A 27,500-nucleotide genomic window follows, 5' to 3' on the forward strand; every position below is an offset into this window, starting at 1 on the left:
GCCTGTCATCCTCAGCAGTGTGGTCCTTTTGAGCTGGAAAAGACAAAAAACAACATGGATTAAACAAACCCATCTGTGAGGCAGTATTCGTCGAGGCATTGAGGTCAAAGTACATGGAGTAGTGGGAATAGATATATCCAATGGGAGGGAAACTGAGGTACAACAATGAGACTCCATACAGTTCCACTGATACAGGGTCACACTGGGTGGAGCCCAGGTGGGGACACTGTGGGAACAGACCTTTCCTCTCCCAGGGGGTGGAATGAATGTCAGGGTGGAGGGTCACCAGGTTGACATGTCTAGGGTGAAAGAGCATGTGATAGAGGTGTCTGTGCATTTCACTGAGATTGATTGTAAGAGGTAATATATTTGTGGGTCAGTTGGTAGAGCATGGCGCTTGCAACGCCAGGATACTTAGTGGGTTTGATTCCCAGGACCACCCATACATACATATATATATATATATATACAGTACCAGTCAAAAGTTTGGACACACCTACTCATTCAAGGGTTTTTCTTTATTTTTACTTTTTTTCTACATTCTATAATAATAGTGAAGACATCAGAACTATGAAATAACACATATGGAATCATGTAGTAACCAAAAGTGTTTAACAAATCAAAATATATTTTAGATTCTTCAAAGTAGCCACCCTTTTGCCTTGATGACAGCTTTGCACACTCTTGGCATTCTCTCAACCCGCTGCAGGAGGTAGTCAGCTGGAATGCATTTCAATTAACAGGTGTGCCTTGTAAAAAGTCCATTTGTGGAATTTCTTTCCTTATTAATGCGTTTGAGCCAATCAATTGTGCTGTGACAAGGTAGGGGGGGTACACAGAAGAGGGCCCTATTTGGTAAAAGACCAAGTTCATATTATGACAAGAACATATAAGCAAAGAGAAACAACAGTCCATCATTACTTTCAGACACGAAGGTCAGTCAATCCCAAAAACTTTCAAACTTTTAATGTTTCTTCAAGTGCAGTTGCAAAAACGATCAAGCGCTATGATGAAACTGACTCTCATGAGGACCGCCACAGGAAAGGAAGACCCAAGACCTCTGTTGTAGAGGATAAGTTCATTAGAGTTAGTTGCACCTCAGAAATTGCAGCCCAAATACACGCTTCACAGAGTTCAAGTAACAGACACATCTCAACATCAACTGTTCAGAGGAGACTGCGTGAATCAGGCCTTCATGGTCGAATTGTTGCAAAGAAACCACTACTTAAGGACACCAATAAGAAGAAGACGCTTGCTTTGGCCAAGAAACACGAGCAATAGACTGTAACTGACAGTTAGACTTACAGGTTATGTCGTTGTCTTTTGTTTGAATTGTTTATGTGTCCGCTGTGCGGGGGAAATTATAATACAAGCGGAACTACGTAGCTAATACTGTTGTAACGGGGATCCTTATTGTAGCAACACACTTTTGGAGGGAAGGCAATCCTGCGCTGTGTTAGCTAAGTTTTCATGTCATCGGGTGTAGTTCATAAAGGTTGAAGAGCGTATGTTAGGATGAAGTGTGAATTCATGCAAGGAATAATAAGTGTGAAGTTTGATTTCCTCCCTTCTGTAATAAGCAGCCAATGAGGTATTTGTTCCTTTATTCATGTGTTAATCTGAACCTGTTATTTACATTTACATTTTACATTTAAGTCATTTAGCAGACGCTCTTATCCAGAGCGACTTACATTGTTATAACGCCGGTTAAACTGTTATGTATGTAAGCACTTCAGAGTTATACCAAGCTAATATGTCACTCGTAAGATAAGGTTGTAAGAGTGTGCTTAACTGTATTTTTCATTTACTTTATAGTTCTCACGGAAGGTGATAATTCTGACTAAAACTACAGAATAAAGCCGCCAGTTAAAATCAAGGAACGGTTGTGCTCGTGGTTACTGAAGGGAGCTATATAGACGTTAGACCGGTGGAAATCTGTCCTTTGGTCTGATGAGTCCAAATTTGAGATTTTTGGTTCCAACTGCCATGTCTTTGTGAGTAGCAGAGTAGGTAAATGGATGATCTCCGCACGTGTGGTTCCCACCATGAAGCATGGAGGAGGAGGTGTGATGGTGCTTTGCTAGTGACACTGTCAGTGATTTATTTAGAATTCAAGGCACACTTAACCAGCATGGCTACCACAGCATTCTGCATCTGGTTTGTGCTTAGTGGGACTGTCATTTGTTTTTCAACAGGACAATGACCCAACACACCTCCAGGCTGTGTAAGGGCTATTTGACCAAGAAGGATATTGACGGAGTGCTGCATCAGATGACCTGGCCTCAAAAATCACCCGACCTCAACCCAATTGAGATGGTTTGGGATAGGTTGGACGGCAGAGTAGAGGAAAAGCAGCCAACAAGTGCTCAGCATATGTGGGAACTCCTTCAAGACTTTTGGAAAATCATTCCAGGTTATGCTGGTTGAGAGAATACCAAGAGTGCGCAAAGCTGCCATCAAGGCAAAAGGGTGGCTACTTTGAAGAATCTCAAGTATAAAATATATTTAGATTTGGTTAACACTTTTTTGGTTCCTACATGACTCCATATGTGTTACTTCATAATTATGATGTCTTCACTATTATTCTACAATCTAGAAAATAGTAAAAATAAAGAAAAACCCTTGAATGAGTAGGTGTCCAGAGTTTTAACTGATACTGTACAGTATATATATATATACAGTGTGTTGATGAGGAGTGTGAGTTGGTGATGTCTGGAGTGTGGTTGTAGTAGAAGAGGTCTCAGTGGACTGTGTTGAGGAGGGGAAAGTAGCAGAGGCGCGGAGCAGGGGCACAGGCAGCACAGAGCTGGGCTGAGGAGTGAGTGTATGAGGCTCGGGAACTGGAGGCTCCTGTGTACTCCTGCCATGTAAAAGTGTCTAAATGCAAGGCAGATGTGTGCGGCCGGCCAGGGCGAGGTGCAAGAATTTATCTAGGGCCAGAGAGTGCCTGTGATCTCAGATTTATTGCATTTTTCCAGATTCATCCCTTTTTTACAATGATGGGGGACCTTTCCCACTTGAAGATTTAAGAGGGGGAAGTCTCCCAAAAATTGTTCAAAGGCAGGTTTGCAGGAGAGGGTGAGCTTAAGCTGCTACCACCCCATTTTTTTTTTTTACATAAGCAGGCTGATTGTCTGAGATAAACCTAATGAAAGGAAGGGGTGGTCATGGCTGGGATGGGGGAGGAGGGGGGAGAGTCATGACCAATGGCGTTAGTCACAGTGGGGGGGTCGAGCTGGCGCCTGAGGTCCTCTCTGGTATGGTTCTGTGTGGAGGTGGCACCAGGCTGGCCGGTGCTCTGAGAGAGAGTGGTCCACGGAGAGAGAGAGAGAGAGAGAGGGGGAGGGAGAGAGAGAGAGAGAGAGAGAGAGAGGGAGAGAGGGGGAGGGAGAGAGAGAGAGAGAGAGAGGGAGAGAGAGAGGGAGAATGAAAGAGAGTGAGAGACTAGGAGAGAGAGAGAGCGAGAGAGAGTGAGTGAGAAAGAGGATGTGTGAAGTTTCTCTTTCTCCGCTACCTGTGTAAACATGAAACCAGTAGTGGCTAACTAGAAAGTTATGAGACACGCATGTTGAGAGGGACAATAAATTAGGCCTTTAAAACTCTGACACACTTTTCCAAACCACTGGTTTACCAAGCATTCAGATAACGAAGAGCTAAGGAACTACATATCCAGTATAAGCTGTGTTAAGGACCTGGAAGCTTTCTGTGAAAGAAAATGACACAATCTTTACTGCATCGGTGACTACAGCTCCACTGCTATACATTTTTTTAAATGTATGTATAGCTGAAGTCGGAAGTTTACATAGACCTTAGCCAAATACATTTAAACTCAGTTTTCACAATTTAACTTGGGTAAAATGTTTTGGGTAGCCTTCCACAAGTAAGTTGGGTGAATTTTGGCCCATTCCTCCTGACAGTGCTGGTGTAACTGAGTCAGGACTGTAAAGGCCTCATTGCTCGCAAACGCTTTTTCTGTTCTGCCCACAAATGTTCTATGGGATTGAGGTCAGGGCTTTGTGATGGCCACTCCAATACCTTGGCTTTGTTGTCCTTAAGCCATTTTGCCACGACTTTGGAAGTATGCTTGGAGTCATTGTCCATTTGGAAAACCAATTTGCAACCAAGCTTTAACTTCCTGACTGATGTCTTGAGATGTTGCTTTAATATATCCACATAATTTTCCTGCCTCATGTTGCCATCTATTTTGTGAAGTGCACAAGTCCCTCCTGCAGCAAAGCACCCCCACTACATGATGCTGCCACCCCCGTGCTTCACGGTTGGGATGGTGTTCTTCGGCTTGCAAGCCTCCCCCTTTTCCTCCAAACATAACAATGGTCATTATGGCCAAACAGTTCTATTTTTGTTTCATCAGACCAGAGGACATTTCTCCAAAAAGTATGATCTTTGTCCCTGTGTGCAGTTGCAAACTGTAGTCTGTCTTTTTTTATGGCGGTTTTGGAGCAGTGGCTTCTTCCCTGCAGTGCGGCCTTTCAGGTTATGTCAATATAGGACTCATTTTACTGTGGATATAGAAACTTTTGTATCTGTTTCCTCAAGCATCTTCACAAGGTCCTTTGCTGTTGTTCTGGGATTGATTTGCACTTTTTGCACCAAAGTACGTTCATCTCTAGGAGACAGAACGAGTCTCCTTCCTGAGCGGTATGGCGGCTGTGTGGTCCCATGGTGTTTATACTTGCGTACTATTGTTTGTACAGATGAACGTGGTACCTTCAGGCGTTTGGAAATTGCTCCCAAGGATGAACCAGACTTGTGGAGGTCTACAATTGTTTTTCTTGGCTGATTTCTTTTGATTTTCTCATTATGTCAAGCAAAGAGGCACTGAGTTTGAACGTAGGCCTTGAAATATATCCACAGGTACACCGCCAAATGACTCAAATGATGTCAATTAGCCTATCAGAACCTTCTAAAGCCATGACATCATTTTCTGGAATTTTCCAAACTGTTTAAAGACACAGTCAACTTAGTGTACATAAACTTCTGACCCACTGGACTTGTGACACAGTGAATTATAAACTAAATAATCTGTCTGTAAACAATTGTTGGAAAAATGACTTGTGTCATGCACAAAGTAGATGTCCTAACCGAGTTGCCAAAACTATAGTTTGTTAACAAAAAATGTGTGGAGTGGTTGACAAAATCATTTAATGACTCCAACCTAAGGGTATGTAAACTTTCAACTTCAACTGTATCTCATTTCCATACATACTCAATCAAACATCAAAAGGTGAACGTTAGTGTGTGTGTCTGTGTCGATAAATCTCTCGTTCTCGGAAACGATAAATATACCTTGTTCCTTGCCAGTCTCAATCTTTGAACTTTGTTAAGCTGTGCTGGTGTTCATATTGTTGTCCTATCAAGAGGGAGCCTACAGTCTCTTATTCCCATGGCACAAACAAATATACAGGTTTTCAAAGCCTCTGCCCAAGACAATTGATTGCCAACACAGAGTGAAGACGTCAGGGTTGTGCAAATATGAACTAGATGATTATGGCCATGATAGTCTGGTGGGGAAAGGCTGGGAACTTGGCCTGGTGGAAACCAGTGTACAATGGGAAGAGCTGACCTTACCCTTTGCAGGACAGTATATGATATTGACCAAGAATACAGATAGAGATTTGACACACTGGAATGTTAAAAGCAATAAACATTCTAGATCATTCTAGAATACTAAAATTTGAGTGCCTTGCGGTCAGATGACAAGCAGTTGCCATACCAAGCGGTGATGCAGCCAGTCAAGATGCTCCCAACTGTGCAACTGTGGAACTTTTTGAGGATCTGAGGGCCCATGCCGAACCTTTTCAGCCTCTCGAGGGGGAAGAGGCGTTGTCGGGCCCTGTTCATGACCAGTGGTGTAAAGTACTTAAGTAAAAATACTTTGTAGTTTTGGGGGGTATCTGTACTTTACTATTTATACTGAACAAAAATATAAATGCAACATGCAACAATTTCAAAGATTTTACTGAGTTACAGTTTAAAGAAAATTAGTCAATTGAAATAAAATCATTAGACCCTAATTTATGGATTTCACATGACAGGGAATACAAATATGCATCTGTTGGTCACAGATAACTTTAAAAAAGGTAGGGGTCTGGATCAGAAAACCAGTCAGTATTTGTTGTGACCACCATTTTTCTCATGCTGCACTGCATCTCCTTCACATAGAGTTGATGAGGCTGTTGATTGTGGCCTGTGGAATGTTGTCCCTCTTCTCTTCAATGGCTGTGTGAAGTTGCTGGATATTGGCAGGAACTGGAACACGCTGTCGTACACGTCGATCCAGAGCATCGCAAACTCAATGGGTGACATGTCTGGTGTCTGGTGAGTATGCAGGCCATGGAAGGACATTTTCAGCTTTCAGGAATTCCAGATCGTTGCGACATGGGTCCGTGCATTATCATGCTGGAACATGAGGTGATGGCGGCGAATGAATGACACGGAAATGGTCCTCAGGATCTCATCATGGTATCTCTGTGCATTCAAATTGGCATCGATAAAATGCAATTGTTTTCGTTGTCAGTAGCTTATGTCTGTGTAACGGATGTGAAACGGCTAGCTTATTTAGCGGTGCGCGCTAAATAGCGTTTCAATCGGTGACGTCACTTGCTCTGAGACCTTGAAGTAGTAGTTCCCCTTGCTCTGCAAGGGCCGCGGCTTTTGTGGAGCAATGGGTAACGATGCTTCGAGGGTGACTGTTGTTGATGTGTGCAGAGGGTCCCTGGTTCGCGCGAGGGGACGGTCTAACGTTATACTGTTACATCTGCCCATACAATAACCGACATACAAAAACCGACGTTGGAGGCGGTTTATGGTAAAGCCATTAAATTAAATTAACATTAAATTCTCTGTCAACAGCTCTGGTAGATATTCCTGCAGTCAGCATGCCAATTGCACACTCTCTCAAAACTTGAGACATTCGTGGCATTGTGTTGAGTGATCAAACTGCACATTTTAGAGGGGCCTTTTATTGTCCCCAGAACAAGGTGCACCTGTGTAATGATCATGCTGCTTAATCACCTTGTTGATATGCCACACCTGTCAGGTGGATGGATTGTCTTGGCAAAGTAGATATGCTCACTAACAGGTATGTAACAGGTATTAGCTTTTTGTTCGTATGGAATATTTTGGGGATCTTTTATGTCAGCTCATGAAACATGGGACCAAGACTTTACATGTTTAGTTCATATTTTTGTTCAGTGTATATTTTTGACAACTTACTTCTAATTCACTACATTCCTAAAGACTTTTACTCCATACATTTTCCCTGACACCCGAAAGTGCTCATTACATTTAGAATATTTAACAGGACAGGAATATGCTCCATTTCACGCACTTATCAAGAGAACATCGCTGGTCATTCCTATTGCCTCTGATCTGGTGGACTCACTAAACACACATGCTTCGTTTGTAAATGATGTCTGACTGTTGGAGTATGCCCCTGGCAGTGGTGGAAAAAGTAATAAATTGTCATACTTGAGTAAAAGTAAAAACCCCTTTATCGAAACTGACTAAACTAAAAGTAAAAATCGAATAGTATCTGGTTTTAAAAGTACTTAAGTAGATTGGTGGAAAAGTACTCAATTGTCATACTTGAGTAAAAGTTCAATGTTAAACGAAATTATATAAATATTTATTTAACCTTTATTGAACTAGGCAAGTCAGTTAAGAGCAAATTCTTATTTACAATGACAGCCTACTCCAGCCAAACACGGACGACACTGGGCCAATTGTGCTCTGCCCTAACGTACTCCCAATCACAGCCGGACATGATAAGAGCCTGGATTTGAACCAGGGACTGGAGTGACACCTCTTGCACTGAGATGCAGTGCCTTAGACCGTTGCACCACTCGGGAGCCCATACATATAAAATTAGTTATATTGAAACAAACCAGACGCCACAGGTTTCTTGTTTTAAAAATTTGACAATGGGTAATATTGATAGGTGCTTTTACCCTCAAGCCATAAGACTCCTAAACAAGTAATCAAATGGCTACCCGGACTGTTTGCATTGTGTCATCCCCCCACCCAACCCCTCTTTGACACTGCTGCTACTCTCTGTTTATCATATATGCATAGTCACTTTAACTATACATTCATGTGCATACTACCTCAATTGGGCCAACCAACCAGTGCTCCCGCACATTGGCTAACCAGGCTATCTGCATTGTGTCCCGCCACCCACCACCCACCACCCCACCCGCCAACCCCACTTTTCCGCTACTTCAACTCTCTGTTTATCATATATGTATAGTCACTTTGACCATATCTACATGTACATACTACTACAATTAGCCCGACTAACCGGTGCCTGTATATAGCCTCGCTACTGTTATAGCCTCACTACTGTGTATAGCCTTGCTACTGTTATTTTTCAGTGTCTTCTTAATTTCTTTACTTATCTATTGTTCACCTAATACCTATTTTTTACTTACAAATTGCACTGTTGGTTAGGACCTGTAAGTAAGCATTTCACTGTAAGTTCTAAATCTGTGTATTCGGCGCACGTAACAATTCAACTTTGATTTGATTTGACAACAGTGGAAGGTCTGATCACCAACAACTAGAAGACAGCTTCTAGGCAGGAGTTCAGAAACCTGACAGTGTGGTGCAAGGACAACAACCTCTCCCTCAACGTGATCAAGACAAAGGAGATGATTGTGGACTACAGGAAAAGGAGGGCCGAGCGCGCCCCCATTCTCATGGACGGGGCTGTAGTGGAGCAGGTTGAGAGCTTCAAGTTCCTTGGCGTCCACATCACCAACAAACTAACATGGTCCAAGCACACCAAGACAGTCGTGAAGAGGGCACAACAAAACCTATTCCCCCTCAGGAGACTGAAACTATTTGGCATGGGTCCTCAGATCCTCAAAAGGTTTTACAGCTGCACCATTGAGAGCATTACTGCTCGGCCTCCGACCGCAAGGGACTACGGAGGGTAGTTCGTACGTCCCAGTACATCACCGGGGCCAAGATTCCTGCCATCCAGGACCTCTATACCAGGCGGTGTCAGAGGAAGGCCCTAGACCTTGTCAAAGACATTGTCAAAGACTGCAGCCACCCTAGTCATAGACTGTTCTCTCTGCTTCCGCATAGCAACGGTACCGGAGCGCCAATTCTCGGTAGAAGAGGCTTCTAAACAGCTTCTACTCCCAAGCCATAAGACTCCTGAACATCTAATCAAATGTCTGAAATAACCCTTGTATATCGCCCCGCTATTGTTATTGACTGCTGCTCTTTAATTATTTGTTATACTTATCCTTTACTTTTTGGGGGGGTATTTTCTTAAAACTGCATTGTTGGTTAAGGGCTTGTAAGTATGCATTTCACTGTAAGGTGAACACACCTGTTGTATTCGGCGCATGTGACAAATAACATTGGATTGGATTTGATTTGAAGTTAGGGACTCAACATTTCAGCATTCTATCAAAAATGTCCAAAATCTGAGCAGATGAAACATGAGGAAGAGCAGTACTGTATGTATGGATGGGAAGCAGGGGTGGGTCACAGCCCCCACAGCTTCCTCACAGCCTCCCGACAGTCTCCCGGGCAGTTCTGGGTCAGCGCTCCACAGACACGGTCACATGAGCTGCTCTGCTCCCCTGCCTCGCACAGGAGCAAGCATGGAGTGCACTATGACCAACACTCTCCCTCCTCCATAAAAAAAAGCAGACAGTGTGTATGAGATAATACTGTCGCCCTTCTTACACATGCTTGCTTATGGTTATCACTGTCCATCAATACCGATGACGAGATTGCTACCAGAAGCACACCGGCACACGTGCACGCCTGGACAACACTAATACTGTTCAGTCAATTAAATATTTAGATCCTCCACAACTCGTTTGTGTGAGAACTGTTCCTTTGTTCTGTATATTACAGTCATAGAATCATCCTCAATGGAAGGGACCTGTCACCAGCACTAAACCGCACTGCTTCACAAGTAAGGGCAACTGCTGGAGGAGCTCTGTTTATTAAGAATGGTTTATATGTTTCGCACTGGAAGGTTTATGTTTAAGATGTGTTTTTGTTAACCAATACCATTTTGTAGCCAGTGGCAACCATCATGGTTTAAAGACCTTTCAAATATTCTGTGATATTGATCAATAATACAGATAGAGGTTTGACACACTGGAATGTTAAGAAGAGTAAACATTCTAGAACACATTTCCATTTGCAATGTGTAACTAGGAGACAAACATACCAAGGCAGACTTTGTTTGCAACACATACAGTACATGAATCATTTCGATGCTGAAAACACTGCCCTGCCTCCAGTTCTCACTCTGCACCTCCAATAACATGTGGATGCAATCTCTCTGTGAGATACCTCATTTGCATTTTTTATAGAAAGAGCCTATTGTTTAACAATATTCTCTGTCCGCCACAAGTAATGTGTGCAATTTGCCCTTTAATGTAGTAAAATCTAGATCGCCTTGCGTGATGCTGACACTTTTGTCTGTCACTAGTACTTTGTAGAGATAAAAGACGTTGTTGTGGATGTTGGCCTCAGGGGTGGTCCACTTTAAGACACCTCTGATGCTCTACCAGACCTATAGAGGTTTATAGACCTGAGTCAGTGTGTTTTGTTCATAGCCCGCTCTTTGTGGCTCTTTGAGCATGCAGAAATGTGAAGGCCCTCGCCTCGCCTGTGGCAGCTATGTGAAGATGGTGACGGTGGCGAGATTGCATGCAGGTGGTTGTTGGCTTGCCAAGTTGCTTTGAGATGGATTCTGTTTGGTTGCACTTATGTTTACCCACTGCGAGACTGTTGAGAGCTTGATCATTTAAAACCAGTGAACTGTGTGAGAACATTGGCAGAAGCACACCTACGTACTGTATGGGAGTCCTAGTTGGCACTCATTCAAATGGGGAAGAGCTTCTGTATGTATTATGATGCTTTAGCGACACAAGCCTGGCACCCACTCTGCATAAGCCTGACACAAGGCCTCTCCCTCTGTCTGCAAGACACATTGTAATGCAAGTTAGGATCAGATGTGTCTCTGCTATGTGAACAATAACTCCTGGGAATATTTACACAGTAATCTCCAGTAAATCAGGGATCACACCGGGTCTCTGTAAACTCCTTCCCTCTGCCTCTCACATCCCTATGATCAATAGTAATCACAGTTGAACACGTTGGCCCTTTGGAGGAACGCTCCGAGATGGATGTCCACTTTCTCTCTAGGAACACTATGACCTCTGTGTTTCCTCATGCTGCATACCACAGAAACCATACAGGAGCCCGTGTCTGCATGATGGACGTGAAAAAGCTTTCTGTTTTCAATGGCAGCAGCTCTACTGGCTGACTGGCTGCCTTTGCAAGGCACTGGAGGGGGCTGTAGGAAGCGTCTGGGGTGAAGATGTCTAGTGGAGGGGGGAGAGGTAGAAGGGATCAGAGCGTCTCCACCTAGGTGCAGTGTGTCCCTGGCTAACACAGTGGTCCCCAAGCCGTCCAACCAGCCTTTACGAGGCCTCAGCCAGGGATGTCCTGCCAGCTTTATAGCAGCCATGAGTACAGGCACCATGTTAAGGGCAATGTGATCCTCTCTACAGGCTTAGGCTTTAGACTTCTGTCCCTGACAGGCAGCACTGTCTCTAACTAACGCTGGCCATGGGCTCCACCACCACCCAACTAACAGCCTGACAAGGCAAACAAATATAGTGAAGAGCTAAATTACAGCTTTGGGCTTTAATGGTTCCTCTCAGTGTTTTTGAGAAAGGAAAACAGGATCTTTCTAGTTTCTCTCTGAGTTTGGTTTCTTTACATGACATTCTCCTCAGCAATAAATAGTCTATGTGGAGAATATTTCATCTCTGAAGACAGATTTGGAGAACAGTGGGTTCATTCTCCATTCAGAGAGATGACAGGCTGGCTTAGAGACATGACAGAGGGGGTGAATATACATCATCACTATCTACTGGTAGAACTTGGGAGTGTGTCACAGAGTATGATTTGGCGGTAGGAGAAGGGGGAAGGTCGTCTCATCACTCAGTCCAGTGGATGGGCTCTGACACAGGCCTCTGCTTGCCTCAGATACAGTGAGTGATATCAAAAAAATCGAGGATCCTCATTTCCAAGAGCTGCCATTATAATCAGTAGAGAAAAAGTGGCTTACGGAGAACAAGGGGAGTGTAAACACATCTAAACTCCCAATCAGGCCATACCCAGTGCAGCCACCCTGGCCTCTGGCTTTATTAGCTTCCACTGAGGCTCAAACAGCCTGCCCTGCCCAGCCTGGGTTAGGTGACACGCTATGAATCTGCTGGAGCAGTATTTACTAAAACAACATATAAAACAACACACAGGGTCAACACATGGGGTCTTGTCTAGGGTTGCAAAGCTACAGGTGATTTACCAAAGTTACCAGAATCTTTAGTAATTTTGTTAATTAACAGAAAATATATGTCAATCTATTGTAACTTTGGTAATTTATACTTGAATAACTTTTAAAAATCTATTCATATATAGTCATAAAGTTTTATATCTATATTTGATATTGTCCATAAGTTTCTCGTAGATGGACTGAATGGTCGAAGAGAAAATAGCCTAATTCCTGTAAAAATGTATAATCTAATCAACTCTTCCAACTATTGACTTTTCTTCACAACTGCCATCAGTTTGACGCCAAAACATTGACAACCAATACATATTGATTTAGTCAAAAATAAATAATAATATAAATATATATACAGTGCATTCGGAAAGTATTCAAAGTCCTTCCCTTTTTCCACATTTTTTTACGTTAAAGACTTATTCTAAAATGGATTAAATAAAAAAATGTTACTCATCAATCTACACACAATACCCCATAATGACAAAGCGGAAACATGTTTGAAAATGCATTTAAAATGATTTACATAAGTATTCAGACCCTTTGCTATGAGACTCGAAATTGAGCTCAGGTGCATCCTGTTTCCATTGATAATCCTTGAGATGTTTCTACAACTTGATTGGAGTCCACCTGTGGTAAATTCAATTGATTGGACATGATTTGGAAAGGCACACACCTGTCTATATAAGGTCCCACAGTTGACAGTGCAGGTCAGAGCAAAAACCAATCATGAGGTCGAAGGAATTGTCCGTAGAGCGCCGAGACAGGATTGTGTCGAGGCACAGATCTGGGGAAGGGTACCAAAACATTTCTGCAGCATTGAAGGTCCCCAAGAACACAGTGGCCTCCATCATTCTTAAATGGAATAAGTTTGGAACCACCAAGACTCTTCCTAGAGCTGGCCGCCCAGCCATACTGAGCAATCAGGGAGAAGGTCTTTGGCCAGGGAGGTGACCAAGAATCCAATGGTCACTCTGACAGAGCTCCGGAGTTCTTCTGAGGAGATGGGAGAATCTTCCAGAAGGACAACCATCTCACAACCATCTCTGCAGCACTCCACCAATCAGGCATTTAAGGTAGATATAAAGTCATGGGGTCTGCATACTTTCTGAATGCACTGTACATGCAATATGCTTTGTGGACTTCAGTGGACAGAGGCTGCTCTCCAGTTTTGTGATGATTTATTTATTTGTTGAATTTATTCTGCCACTGCATCTTCTTATTGTCTCAGCCTTATGCCTGTATATCACGCTGGCAAGGCATATGAACTAACAGGTTATAGAGCAAATAACGCAAGTAAGACAACACATACAGCAGGTATGGCATTTTTCCCCTGGCTTCCCGAGTGATTTTACCCATGCACCGCTACTGTCCTAGTCATGTCTCTTCTCCTCCCCTCTCTCTGGTTATGGTTTGTGTTACTCACCGGTCGAGACGAAGGCCTCCATTTTCTCCTTGAAGGGCTGGAGGTCCTTCTCAGAGGAGTTAGCACACACCTTCTGAACAGCCTTTTCACACACTGAGGGAGAGAGAGAGCGGGAAATGTTAAATATCTGACATTTCGCAGCAGGAATGGATTAAAAAAGCTCTGGCCTGGGTTGGGTGGGGGAGAGAAAGTGGGAGCGAGAGTAGACTGTATACTGCGGTGTCCTGTGTGAATTTGGCATTTATTATTGGGCTAAGCTGTAAAACAATAACAAGCGTGCCCAAACAGCAAATGTAGCACATTTCCAGCACTTTCATAAGTGAGTTAACCAAAGCCTGCCGGGGGGAAACATTTGAGGGGAAATGTGTGTGAATCTCCTCCAAAACATCCCAACCAGATGGCTATTGAAAAGACCTTGCAATCACTTAAATGAGCTTGGTCTGCATTCAAAATGAGAAATGTATTATAAATCTTCATAAACACAGACTGTTCTTTGAATGTGAGTAGGGTGTTCAATCTGTTACTCTCAAAGAATGTGAGGATATAACACATGTTGACGCCACAGATACTGGGGTAAGACAGTCATCCAACCAACACCATGAGTGTTTGGCCCACTAGCTAGATATGACATGGTGGCAGTAGATGGGCCTGTCCTGTTCTGGCTCTCTCCAGTGGAACTGGACATGTGGGTGACGGCTGAATGTCGAAGCCTTGTTTGTTGTGGATGGGTCTTTGTTGCCCTGCCAAACCACCTAGCTCACACAGGCTCAAAGGAAACAATGATGACTTGGGCAAACATGAGCCAAACTATTTCATTTTCTCCTAACAATCAGTGTGGGACGTTATATACAGAGCGGCCTGCCGGAATAACTTTTGAAACTTCACTCAAACCTGCAAGTCATTAATGAGTGCAGTAAATACCTTGTGTTGGTTATTACTGCATAGCTAAATGTCTTAACAACACAACAGGAACACTTGGCTGGTCAGAGTGTGAGACTGCTTCACTGGTTTCCAGAAGAATCCAGAGGGATGTATTAAGAACAGGTGAATATGCCCAGCTACCCACAATCCTTTTCCAGGGTCTCAGGAGCAGTTGCTCTTGAAAGGTGAGGGACTAAACTTGAACTACTGCACACTAATTGAGTAAGAAAATACATAATCTACAGCTGAGGGACAACCATGACCCAAACCTGATCAGGTGAAACTCAAACACCACTGAAAAGTTAGTACTTAAAAAAAAAAAAGTCTCCATAAAATCTCGCTCCATAAAATCCCCCTGTCTCAAACAGGCACATTAAAGGGTGTTCAAAACAGCAAGACTACAATTAAGAGGCGGATCTCCTCTAAATGTGGTCCAGACAGTGTAGGCCACAAGAAGGAAACCCCCAAAACATCAGCAGCTGCATGAAATAAAAACCCAGTGGGCTCTGGTTTAGGACATTGTCCTACAGTGACAATACATAGGCACAGAGGAGGGGAAGGGGTGGGGGGAGAGGGGGGAGGAGGAGGAGGAGGAGGAGCTGGAAGAGGATCAAGGGAGCCCTTTCTAAAGCAGTCTCCTGGGGATATGCAGGCTACAGTGTAAAAGTATTACTGCAGTCTAAAAGTATTTCTGCAGTGTAAAAGTATTACTACAGTGAAACAGCATTACTACAGTGTAAAAGTATTACTACAGTGTAAACGTATTTCTACACTGTAAAAGTATTATTACAGTGTAAAAGTATTAATACAGTGTAAAAGTATTGCTACAGTGTAAAATTATTAATACAGTGTAAAAGTTTTGCTACAGGGTAAAAGTATTACTATAGTGTAAATGTATTTCTACAGTGTAAAAGTATTACTACAGTGTAAAAGTATTAATACAGTGTAAAAGTATTGCTACAGTGTAAAATTATTAATACAGTGTAAAAGTTTTGCTACAGTGTAAAATTATTTCTACAGTGTAAAAGTATTACTACAGTGTAAAAGTATTAATACAGTGTAAAAGTATTGCTACAGTGTAAAATTATTAATACAGTGTAAAAGTTTTGCTACAGTGTAAAAGTATTACTACAGTGTAAACGTATTTCTACACTGTAAAAGTATTACTACAGTTACCGTGTAAAATTATTTCTACAGTGTAAAAGTATTTCTACAGTGTAAAAGGATTACTACAGTGTAAAAGTATTGCTACAGTGTAAAATTATTTCTACAGTGTAAAAGTATTACTACAGTGTAAAAGTATTAATACAGTGTAAAAGTATTGCTACAGTGTAAAATTATTAATACAGTGTAAAAGTTTTGCTACAGGGTAAAAGTATTACTATAGTGTAAATGTATTTCTACAGTGTAAAAGTATTACTACAGTTACCGTGTAAAAGTATTACAACAATTTAAAAGTATTTCTACAGTGTAAAAGTATTTCTACAGTGTAAAAGTATTTCTACAGTGTAAAAGTATTTCTACAGTGTAAAAGGATTACTACAGTGTAAAAGTATTGCTACAGTGTAAAAGTATTTCTACAGTGTAAAAGTATTACTACAGTGTAAATGTATTAATACAGTGTAAAAGTATTGCTACAGTGTAAAATTATTAATACAGTGTAAAAGTTTTGCTACAGGGTAAAAGTATTACTATAGTGTAAATGTATTTCTACAGTGTAAAAGTATTACTACAGTTACCGTGTAAAAGTATTACAACAATTTAAAAGTATTTCTACAGTGTAGAAGTATTACTACAGTGTAAAAGTATTACTACAGTATAAAAGTATTAATACAGTGTAAAAGTATTGCTACAGTGTAAAAGTATTACTACAGTGTAAACGTATTACTACAGTGTAAAAGTATTAATACAGTGTAAAAGTATTACTACAGTGTAAAAGTATTACTACAGTGTAAAAGTATTGCTACAGTGTAAAAGTATTACTACAGTGAAACAGTATTACCACAGTGAAACAGTATTACCACAGTGAAACAGTATTACCACAGTGAAACAGTATTACTACAGTGAAACAGTATTACCACAGTGAAACAGTATTACTACAGGGAAACAGGTCAACTGAAGGCCCACTTTTCTCCCAGGGGCCTGCTCTCCCCATAGCCACCTAATCCCATTACTGTAAATATGTCCATGCTGTTCTCTAATTGGTCAGTGAGTGTTAATCTGGGTCCTCTGTGCCCAAACAGCCGTGTCAATTCCCCTGGGGTTACAGCAGCAGAGCGAGAGAGAGAGTGACAGAGAGAGAGAGAGACCTGGGCCCTGGCAGTAACATCCCAAAAATACAAAAATAATGATTTTCCAGGGAAGATCCAGATCTCAGGGAATTAGACCAAAGTTCTCAATTGGTACAAAATATATAGAGTACTGCACACACTACAATTAATTAGGTTTAAAAATAAGCTCAACTGGACACTTTAATGAGGCAGAAAAAGCAGGGCATTCTACGCCATTAAAAAACAAATTCAGATTGAAATAAATTCAGATTGAAATTGAAATTAAAATTTGGCTAAAACTAATTGAATGTGTCATTGAACCAATTGCACTTTATGGCAGCGAGGTGTGGGGTCCACTTGCAAAACAAGATTTCATCAAATGGGACAAACACCCCATTGAAACCCTGCATGCAGTGTTCTGTAAGATTCTCCTACATATCTAGAGGAAAACTACAAACAATGCATGCAGGGCAGAATTAGACCAATATCCATTAATAATAAAAAAAACAAAAAAGCAATTCAGTTTTGGAAACATCTCAAATTTAGTGACCCCCTCTCATATCATTATCCAGCCCTGCAATGCCAAGAGCTGAGCAAAGAAAAGAGTCCCCTCATCCAGCTGGTCCTGGGGCTGAGTTCACCAACCGGTTCTACTAACACACTGAAGAAGCCTCAGGACCCGAACATCCAATCAAACTATTTGACCATGGTTACTGATCAAAACCTTAGAAAAACCTTGACAAAGTACAGGCTCAGTGAGCACAGCCTTGCCATTGAGAAGGGTAGACACAGGAAAACCTGGCTCCCTGTAGAGGAAAGGCTGTGCAACCACTGCACAACAGCAGAACCTGAGACAGAGCTGCATTTCCTGACAAAATGTAAAAAAAATATAAAACATTTCCCCAAATTTGAAACCCTCATTCAAGTTTTCAAAGACCTCTCTGATGAGGATAGGCTACCTGTCCTGTTGGGGGAGGACGCAGAGAGCTGTGGATTGGCAGCACACTACATTGCTGCCTCCCATTAGATGAGGGACAGTGTCTGACAGACCAACCAACCTGCACGTTTCCTCTACTGTATGCTTAGTTATTGTTCAATGTATGGTTATTTTGACCCTTGGTTATTGTTGTTACTGTTGTCCCATTGACAATTTTTAATCTTATTAAGCTTTGTTACGTCATGCCAATAAAGCAAATTGAATTGAATTGAGAGAGAGAGAGAGAGAGAGAGAGAGAGAGAGAGAGAGAGAGAGAGAGAGAGAGAGAGAGAGAGAGAGAGAGAGAGAGAGAGAGAGAGAGAGAGAGAGAGAGGATGGAGGTGGGGGGGGTAGAGACAGATAGGGTGCGGGAGGGGGAGGGGAGACAGACTGCAGTTGAGGCTCTTCCTTCATAGAGGAAAAGACTGTTGCAAATTACCACCAAAAGGTGCTTTCCTATCCATCATCTGTGTTAATCAGATAACCGCTAAGGCACACCAGGATTTTGGTCCACACTCCCACACAGTCATCAAGAGGGCACGACAGCATCTCTTCCCGATCAGGAGGCTGAAAAGATTTTGCTTGGGCTCTCGGATCCTGAAAGAATTCTACAGCTGCACCAACTCTGCATTGTTGGGAAGGGCTCGTAATTAAGCCTTTTATGGTAAAGTCTACACCTGTTCTATTTGGCACCCTGTGTTAAGATGGTTAGACAGAATCAGATCCTGCTGTTAATGTCAGCGCTGTTTGTCCTGTCTGGTTTCCTGTCCAGTCACTAGGTCAAAAGGGACCTGTCTCCCCTCCCGCCACCACATTCAGGCAGGGCCAGCCTTCATACAGACAGTGGATTCAGCATTATTGTGGAACAGGGTTATTTCACTGAAGAATACTGATTTCCAGATGTTACTCATCATAAACTGTAAGCAACACATTGATTCTCTGTATACATGTAGAGGAACATTTGTAAATGTTTATTTGTGATGGTTTACTTGGGTTTAGAGTGGAGATATAAGACAAATATGATGGCAGGATGATTTGATGCCCAAACAGTATGCGGTTAACACTGTAGTAAGGCGTGGATTCATAAACTCTACAGTGTGTGTAAACAGGAAGCTCGCGCAGTACATGCTGTCTTGTAGGGACACTGGGGTAGCTGGTATGCATCATATAAGGTATAGGATTGCATCATATAAGGTATGTTACTGTACTGTAACATGGGGAGTGGGCTAACATGAAAAGATGAAAAGTCTGACATCTGCTCTGAGACATGGCAAACGTGCTTAGTCAAGCTCACTTTGATGTAATGAAGGAACCATGAATTCTCCACATTAACCGACGGCTTGCCACAATATTCTGTAGACCCTGGGATGTTTGGAAAACAAAACATTGTACACTTGGATGATCATTGAGCTCTACATACAGTGCCTTGCGAAAGTATTCGGCCCCCTTGAACTTTGCGACCTTTTGCCACATTTCAGGCTTCAAACATAAAGATATAAAACTGTATTTTTTTGTGACGAATCAACAACAAGTGGGACACAATCATGAAGTGGAACGACATTTATTGGATATTTCAAACTTTTTTAACAAATCAAAAACGGAAAAATTGGGCGTGCAAAATGATTCAGCCCCTTTACTTTCAGTGCAGCAAACTCTCTCCAGAAGTTCAGTGAGGATCTCTGAATGATCCAATGTTGACCTAAATGACTAATGATGATAAATACAATCCACCTGCAAGGCACTGTATTTGACTGCCATATAGAAAAGGTTTCTGTTCTAAATGTTCTACTGCTTGAACTCATTCCAGATTCATGTTGATTCTGTTATGCCCTCCTTTATTTCTAACCATCAGTGACTATAAAAAAAACTCTCACAGATAAACTGACATTACATATGTTTTCACCCGTCAAGCATGAATGTTTTGAAAACCCTTTCTAATCAGAGAGAGAGAGAGAGAGAGAGAGAGAGAGAGAGAGAGAGAGAGAGAGAGAGAGAGAGAGAGAGAGAGAGAGAGGGAGGTTAGTCTTGTCCATGGTCTGGCCTGGCAGATCAGTGTTATTTACGCCAGGCACTGGATCATTGTCCATCAGCTCTAAAGCACAAGGAATTCTCTCACTAATCCACAATTATAAACAACCCACCCCAGTGCACTGTCAGGCTCCCAGCTTCCTCCTCCCTCCCCTCCCTCCCACCCAGGCTAGAGCCCTGCTATTACCCAGGCTACATTGGGCCAGCCAGGAGATAAAGGTCAAACACCCACCACACCTCCCTCTAATATAAATCTCTCTCTTAATTTATTTATTTGATTTTTATTGAACCTTTATTTAACTAGGCAAATCAGTTAAGAGCAAATTATTATGTGCAATGACGGCCTACCCTGGCCAAACCTTAACCCGGATGACACTGGGCCAATTGTGCACCACCCTATGGGACTCTCTATCTGCCTGGACCTATCTAGCATCCAACCCTGGCCCACGTCTTACATAGAGCCTGTCTGAGAACACAACTGCTGTAAGACATGGTCCTCCAATGTTCAGGATTTCAGCTGTTCTACTGTAAGGGATTGCTTGGGATGTCATAGTTTGAGGAAATCATAAAGAAATGATAGATCTTCAGGAAATGAAAGGGTTTTGGGGTCAGCCAGGATGTTCTGGAGAGGGTGTACAGCAGCTTGGTGGAGAGCATCCTCACGTTCAATATGACAGTCTGGTATGGTAATCTGAGTGTGAGGAGCAAAAGCAAACTGACCAGAAAAGTAAACACAGCCAACAATGTAATTGGTCGACCACAGGCACATTTAAGCATCCTGTTCCAAGGCAACCAAAAAGAAGGCACTGGCTGTCATTGGTGACCCCTCCCACCCTCAGTTGGAGAGGCTTCCCCCTGGCCAGCTCGTTAGTATGCCCATGACCAAGAAGAACGGGTTTAAACATTCATTCCTTCCTTATGCTGTAGGACTACTAAATGCACAGTAAATTGTATCGGCATATGTACTTATCTATCTAGTGTAGTTGGGACACTGGTCATTTGTTAGTGAGTGTATTAATGTCCTCTATGTTGTTAGTGTTCGCAACATGATGGACTGACTGGTTTAAATGTGTATGATGTGAAAAGGTATGTGATTATTTTACGGAAGGTGATGCCAAAGACAAATGTCCATCCTGGATGGACAATAAAGTTGTATTCTATTCTATTCTAGTTGATAGATTTAGCTTCAATTGGCTCCATATCTAAGAGGAAAACAAGGTGAGGAAATGTACGGACAAATCTGTTGAAAAGGCAGTCATCATTTAATATGTGGCCTGCTACCAAGACAAAATAATACAAGTCATTGAACATGGTTTACAATTATTATGTGAGGGTCTTGAGTTTACACTCGGCATGTTCCCTGCATCTTGTGCCTGTATTTAAGCAAAATTAGGAGTAGCCTATATTTAACCGCTATGTGGGGAGGAGAGGTAGCAGTACTCTAACCCAAACTGGAGCTTCTGTCATAAAATGGACTTCAGGGTAAAGGCCTTGCCTTGACTTGACATTAAGGGGCATTTCTAATAAAGACACTGTCTGACTTGCCATGGTGATGAATGCCGAACCCTGCACAGGACTTCTGTGAAACACTAAACTCCCCTGGGCAGCAAATGAGCTCTGACGGTTCTTTTTTATTTGATACAATTTCATTCAGTAGTGTCCCTGCTTCGCCGTCCGCCCCAATTACCTAGCAGTTAAAGAGCTTTACGTGGCCGTGGTCTCTGCTGACCCTGATTGAATGATAGGTCAACTCCGTGCCCACATGAGCCCAGGGACTGGGTGAACCAAGGATACTCTCCAGGAACATATACATCCACCGTAGCCCCCAAACGGACAGACACTCCTCCTGACAGATAGAACAAACAACGACGAGACAGCCTATAGGGAGGAGGTCAGAGACCTGGCGGTATGGTGCCAGGACAACAACCTCTCCCTCAATGTGATCAAGACAAAGGAGATGATTGTGGACTACAGGAAAAGGAGGACTGAGCACACCCCCATTCTCATCGACGGGGCTGTTGTGGAGCAGGTTGTGAGCTTCAAGTTCCTTGGTGTCTACAACACCAACAAACTAACATGGTCCAAACACACTAAGACAGTCGTGAAGAGGGCACGACAAAATCTATTCTCCCTCAGGACACTGAAAAGATTTGGCATGGGTCCTCAGATCCTCAAAAGGGTCTACAACTGCACCATCGAGAGCATCCTGACTGGTTGCATCACTGCCTGGTATGGCAACTGCTCGGCCTCCGACCACAAGGCATTACAGAGGGTAGTGCGTACGGCCCAGTATAACACCGGGGCCAAGCTTCCTACCATCCGGGACCTCTACACCAGGCGGTGTCAGAGGTAGGCCCTAAAAATAGTCAAAGACGCCAGCCAGCCTAGTCATAGACTGTTCTCTCTGCCACCGAACGGCAAGCAGTACTGGAGCGCCAAGTTTAGGTCAAAAGGGCTTCTTAACAGCTTCTACCCCCAAGCCATTAGACTTCTGAACAGAAAATCAAAGGGCTACCCAGACCCCTCTTTTACTCTGCTGCTACTCTCTGTTTATTATCTATGCATGGTCACTTTAACTCTACCTACATGTACATATTACCTCAATTACCTTGACTACCCGGACTACCCGGACTCCCCTGTATATAGCCTCACTTTTGTTATTTTAATGCTGCTCTTTAATTATTTGTTACTTTTATTTTCACTTTTTCTACTTATCTATTTTTGACTTAATTAACACATTTTTATTCTTAACTTCTTAAAGCATTGTTGGTTAAGGGCTTGTAAGTAAGCATTTCACTGTAAGGTCTACTCCTGTTGTATACGGTGCATGTGACAAATACAATTTGATTTGAACTGAAAGCCTCAGAAGACACTAGGGAAAACACAATATCCTGGTCCTACTCTGTAGTTGCCAGGCTTCTTCTGCAGGAGAGAAGGGATGGATCCACCCCCCCCATCCCATCCCCATCCCCAGAGAGACACCCAGAGAGGGGTCATCAACTCCTGCCCAAACAGGAAGAGGGATCAAATGAGGATCATGTTTCTGCACGGCAGAGTGGAGGAGAGGGCAACCGCCAGGCTAGGGAGTCTGACCTACTCCTTTCCATTGTCTCAGACCGGACACACACATACATCTACCTGGCTACTTACTGGAGCCTCACTCTCGGGAAGAGGGATATGGAGGAACTCCACTGAACCTTAGCAAAGAATGAAAAAGTGGGGCAAAACAGGACTCATGTGGCTCCTGCATGGATAAGGAGAACAGCTTTCATATTGCTAGCCTCCTCTCAGTTGAGAGCCCTTGTAGCTACAGAACCCAAGGGGGTGTGATCCTGTGTCAGCACCAGCCACACAGAGTTAGACATAATTCAGATGTGAATGGAAGTGATCTGATATAATTAAGATCAGTTGGTTTCTTTAGGGTGGTTTATAATAGCGCAGCATAAATATTTATTCCTGGAGGCTGGCGAAGAGGATAAAAATGGGAGTCATAGGTGGACCTCACCAAACACTGAGAATTCAGGCTCACCGCTCCCTACCAATACCCAGAGGATTCAGGCTCACCGCTCCCTACCAATACTCAGAGGATTCAGGCTCACCGCTCCCTACTAATACCCAGAGGATTCAGGCTCACCGCTCCCTACTAATACCCAGAGGATTCAGGCTCACCGCTCCCTACCAATACCCAGAGGATTCAGGCTCACCGCTCCCTACCAATACCCAGAGGATTCAGGCTCACCGCTCCCTACCAATACCCAGAGGATTCAGGCTCACCGCTCCCTACTAATACCCAGAGGATTCAGGCTCACCGCTCCCTACCAATACCCAGAGGATTCAGGCTCACCGCTCCCTACTAATACCCAGAGGATTCAGGCTCACCGCTCCCTACCAATACCCAGAGGATTCAGGCTCACCGCTCCCTACTAATATCCAGAGGATTCAGGCTCACCGCTCCCTACCAATACCCAGAGGATTCAGGCTCACCGCTCCCTACCAATACACAGAGGATTCAGGCTCACCGCTCCCTACCAATACCCAGAGGATTCAGGCTCACCGCTCCCTACCAATACCCAGAGGATTCAGGCTCACCGCTCCCTACCAATACCCTGAGAATTCAGGCTCACCGCTCCCTACCAATACCCAGAGGATTCAGGCTCACCACTCCCTACCAATACCCAGAGGATTCAGGCTCACCGCTCCCTACCAATACCCAGAGGATTCAGGCTCACCGCTCCCTACCAATACCCAGAGGATTCAGGCTCACCGCTCCCTACCAATACCCAGAGGATTCAGGCTCACCGCTCCCTACCAATACCCAGAGGATTCAGGCTCACCGCTCCCTACCAATACCCAGAGGATTCAGGCTCACCGCTCCCTACCAATACCCAGAGGATTCAGGCTCACCGCTCCCTACCAATACCCAGAGGATTCAGGCTCACCGCTCCCTACCAATACCCAGAGGATTCAGGCTCACCGCTCCCTACCAATACCCAGAGGATTCAGGCTCACCGCTCCCTACCAATACCCAGAGGATTCAGGCTCACCGCTCCCTACCAATACCCAGAGGATTCAGGCTCACCGCTCCCTACCAATACCCAGAGGATTCAGGCTCACCGCTCCCTACTAATACCCAGAGGATTCAGGCTCACCGCTCCCTACTAATACCCAGAGGATTCAGGCTCACCGCTCCCTACTAATACCCAGAGGATTCCGGGCGAGACTGCTATTTCTTTCCTGCAGTAGATATAAAATACATGTAAAATAAATGTATTGTCTTTAAGTGTTCAATTTATCCTAATAAATGACTGACAGCTGGGTCTGGGGCTCTTTTGTAGACTCTTTGTATTTTCCCAGAGGGCAGCAATCTGAATGAGGAGGGGAGAGTGGAGAGCATATCCAATTGCTTTCATATTCTGTATTATTGGTTGACTGAAATAACGCCTTTAATCCCCGGACGGCCCAGCTGACCACTGACTGGCTCGATGACTGACTCACTGACTGCCTGGGGGCAACGCCTTTAATCCCCGGACGGCCCAGCTGACCACTGACTGGCTCGATGACTGACTCACTGACTAACTGACTGCCTGGGGGCAACGCCTTTAATCCCCGGAAAGCCCAGCGGACCACTGACTGACTAGATGACTGACTAACTGACTGGCTGACTGACTTATTGACTAACTAACTGATTGGCTGGCTGACAGACTGACTCACTGACTAACTGACTAGCTGGCTGACTGACTCATTGGCTAACTGACTGGCTGGCTGGGTGAATGAATCACTGGCTAATTCCCAGGCTGGTTGGCTAACTGGCTGGCTGGCTAACTGGCTGACTGACTCACCGGCTAACTGGCTGGCTGACTGACTCACTGGCTAACTGGCTGGTTAACTGGCTGGCTCACTGGCTAACTGGCTGGCTAACTGGCTGGCTACCTGGCTGTCTAAATGGCTGGCTACCTGGCTGGCTACCTGGTTGGCTAACTGGCTGGCTGGCTACCTGGCTGGCTACCTGGCTGGCTACCTGGCTGGCTGGCTACCTGGCTGGCTACCTGGCTGGCTGGCTACCTGGCTGGCTAACTGGCTGGCTAACTGGCTGGCTAACTGGGCAGACCATGCCAGTGAGCACTGAGCTCCTGATACCAGCCATGTGGTAAAGTTTCTCCTGTGAGTGTTGCTCCTTTATTGCATTTCCATCCAGCTTTCATATCATCTGCAAACGTTTCAGACAGATAGACTTGCTTTGGCTGAAATGAAGACACTGACACTTCTGACATAGGATACTGTAAGTAGAGCATGTTCATGGCAGGGGGAAATGGGGGAGTGATGACATGCCTGTTATGGCATGACACGATGCCTGGGAACAAGGAAAAAGTGCTTCAGAGAGTCTGAGATCCTGAATCTACCCTGAAACACCTCTTATGGATGATGGAGGAAAGTGTTCTTACAGGATAAGACAGAATGTACAATGAGTATCATACTACATATAGAACAGGACGCCTCTATGTAGGCCTGACGTTATGCGAGTTGCTTAGAAAAAAGTGAAATAACCTGTGTCTCACCAGTCAGGTCTCTCCCCAGCTTCCTCATGTCCTTTGTGAGGTCTTCAAATTTGACCTGAGCTGCCAAGAAGAAATCCTGTGGCTCAGGCAGTGGGAATATACTCTTGTCTGTTCCTGCGTGCTACAAACCAACAGACAACCCACCAATGAAAAAACATCAAGAAACAACAGAAGAATTTATATTTTAGTCCATCCTGGGATATTTGTTCCCTTCATCTGAAATACTGTACCTCGTCAAAATTGCGCAGATAGTATGCAACTACGTAATCCACCAGACTGATACAGTTGTCCTAAAGATACAAAAGGTCAGACAAAAGAAGCCCGTGCCACTTCTCAGTAACATACTGTGGATGAATATAATGTAATATGGCTGTGTGTGTGGTGAGTGTACCCTGCTCTTGACGTCCTTCAGTTTGGGCAGGATCTCCAGGCCAAAGCCATCAGCCTGACCCCGTGTCCTGTTGCCTCCGTTCATGTAGTTCCCAAAGGCTAGGACCAGCCCCATCACATCCTTCACACTGCTACAGTCCAGCAGATCCTGACCACACACACACACACACACACACACACACACACACACACACACACACACACACACACACACACACACACACACACACACACACACACACACACACACACACACACACACACACACACACACACACACACACACACACACACACACACACACACACACACACACACACACAGACACAGGGTCAGCACGATAAAAGCTCATACACTGACAACTCAATAAGATTGCAGTCATGTCTTACTTTGCTCACGGTGGAGACTATTTCTACTTTGCGGTGGATGGAGGACATGGAGTCGAGGAAGATAGACTGGAATATGATGCAGTGGGACCGGCCAGAGAAGTCTGGAATCTGGGAGAGTTCATACAAGAACCTGCACAAGAGGAAATTATGTGTTATGACAAAATTAAACTAAATGTCCAACAGGAAGAACTATTTTTAATCCTTGGCTGCGCTACTTCCACACACACACACGGCTGAGTCAGTATGGCTTCTAACTAGCAGCTGATAGTCATGAGTCTTTCTGCTCTAATAGTTTGATAGGTCCAGGGTCAACTGAAGGAGGACCGGAGCACTGATTGGTCAAATGTAGTGTCAGGCCGACTCATGTAATATCCTGTGGGATTAGGCTGCTGATGGATCAGACACTGAGTGGGTATGAACATGGCCCTCTGCCCCACAGTGACAAGTCATTAATAGGCCAGCTATGTTTAACCCCCATGGGAGGAATGCCGCGCCGAGAGCCAGCAGCCGTCCATCTCTGCCATTCACTCTGAGACACACACACACACACACACACATGCACGTGTATGTACACCCACACACATGCACACATACACACATAAGCCCATTCCCTCAGTATGGAAGACATGAAGGTTGCAAAACAGACCAGGAACAAATATTTACTGTCTGAGGAAGACTAAGGAGCTTGGTTTATT

At 43.8% G+C, this 27,500-nt stretch overlaps 1 protein-coding gene across 1 annotated transcript in view; it reads right to left on the reverse strand.

The window, feature by feature from the left end:
- The window catches only part of LOC124001280 (formin-like), a 64,163-nt gene that overhangs the window by 7,247 nt on the left and 29,416 nt on the right, over positions 1-27,500 (reverse strand). The window contains 6 exon segments of the mRNA XM_046307940.1: positions 1-33; positions 13,776-13,868; positions 26,027-26,147; positions 26,257-26,316; positions 26,418-26,564; positions 26,806-26,935. The exon segment at positions 1-33 is cut by the window's left edge and continues 19 nt beyond it. Of these exon segments, the coding sequence (XP_046163896.1) occupies positions 1-33; positions 13,776-13,868; positions 26,027-26,147; positions 26,257-26,316; positions 26,418-26,564; positions 26,806-26,935 (584 nt within the window).

This window comes from Oncorhynchus gorbuscha, linkage group LG17 (assembly GCF_021184085.1).
Source record: "Oncorhynchus gorbuscha isolate QuinsamMale2020 ecotype Even-year linkage group LG17, OgorEven_v1.0, whole genome shotgun sequence".
Lineage (NCBI taxonomy): Eukaryota > Metazoa > Chordata > Actinopteri > Salmoniformes > Salmonidae > Oncorhynchus > Oncorhynchus gorbuscha.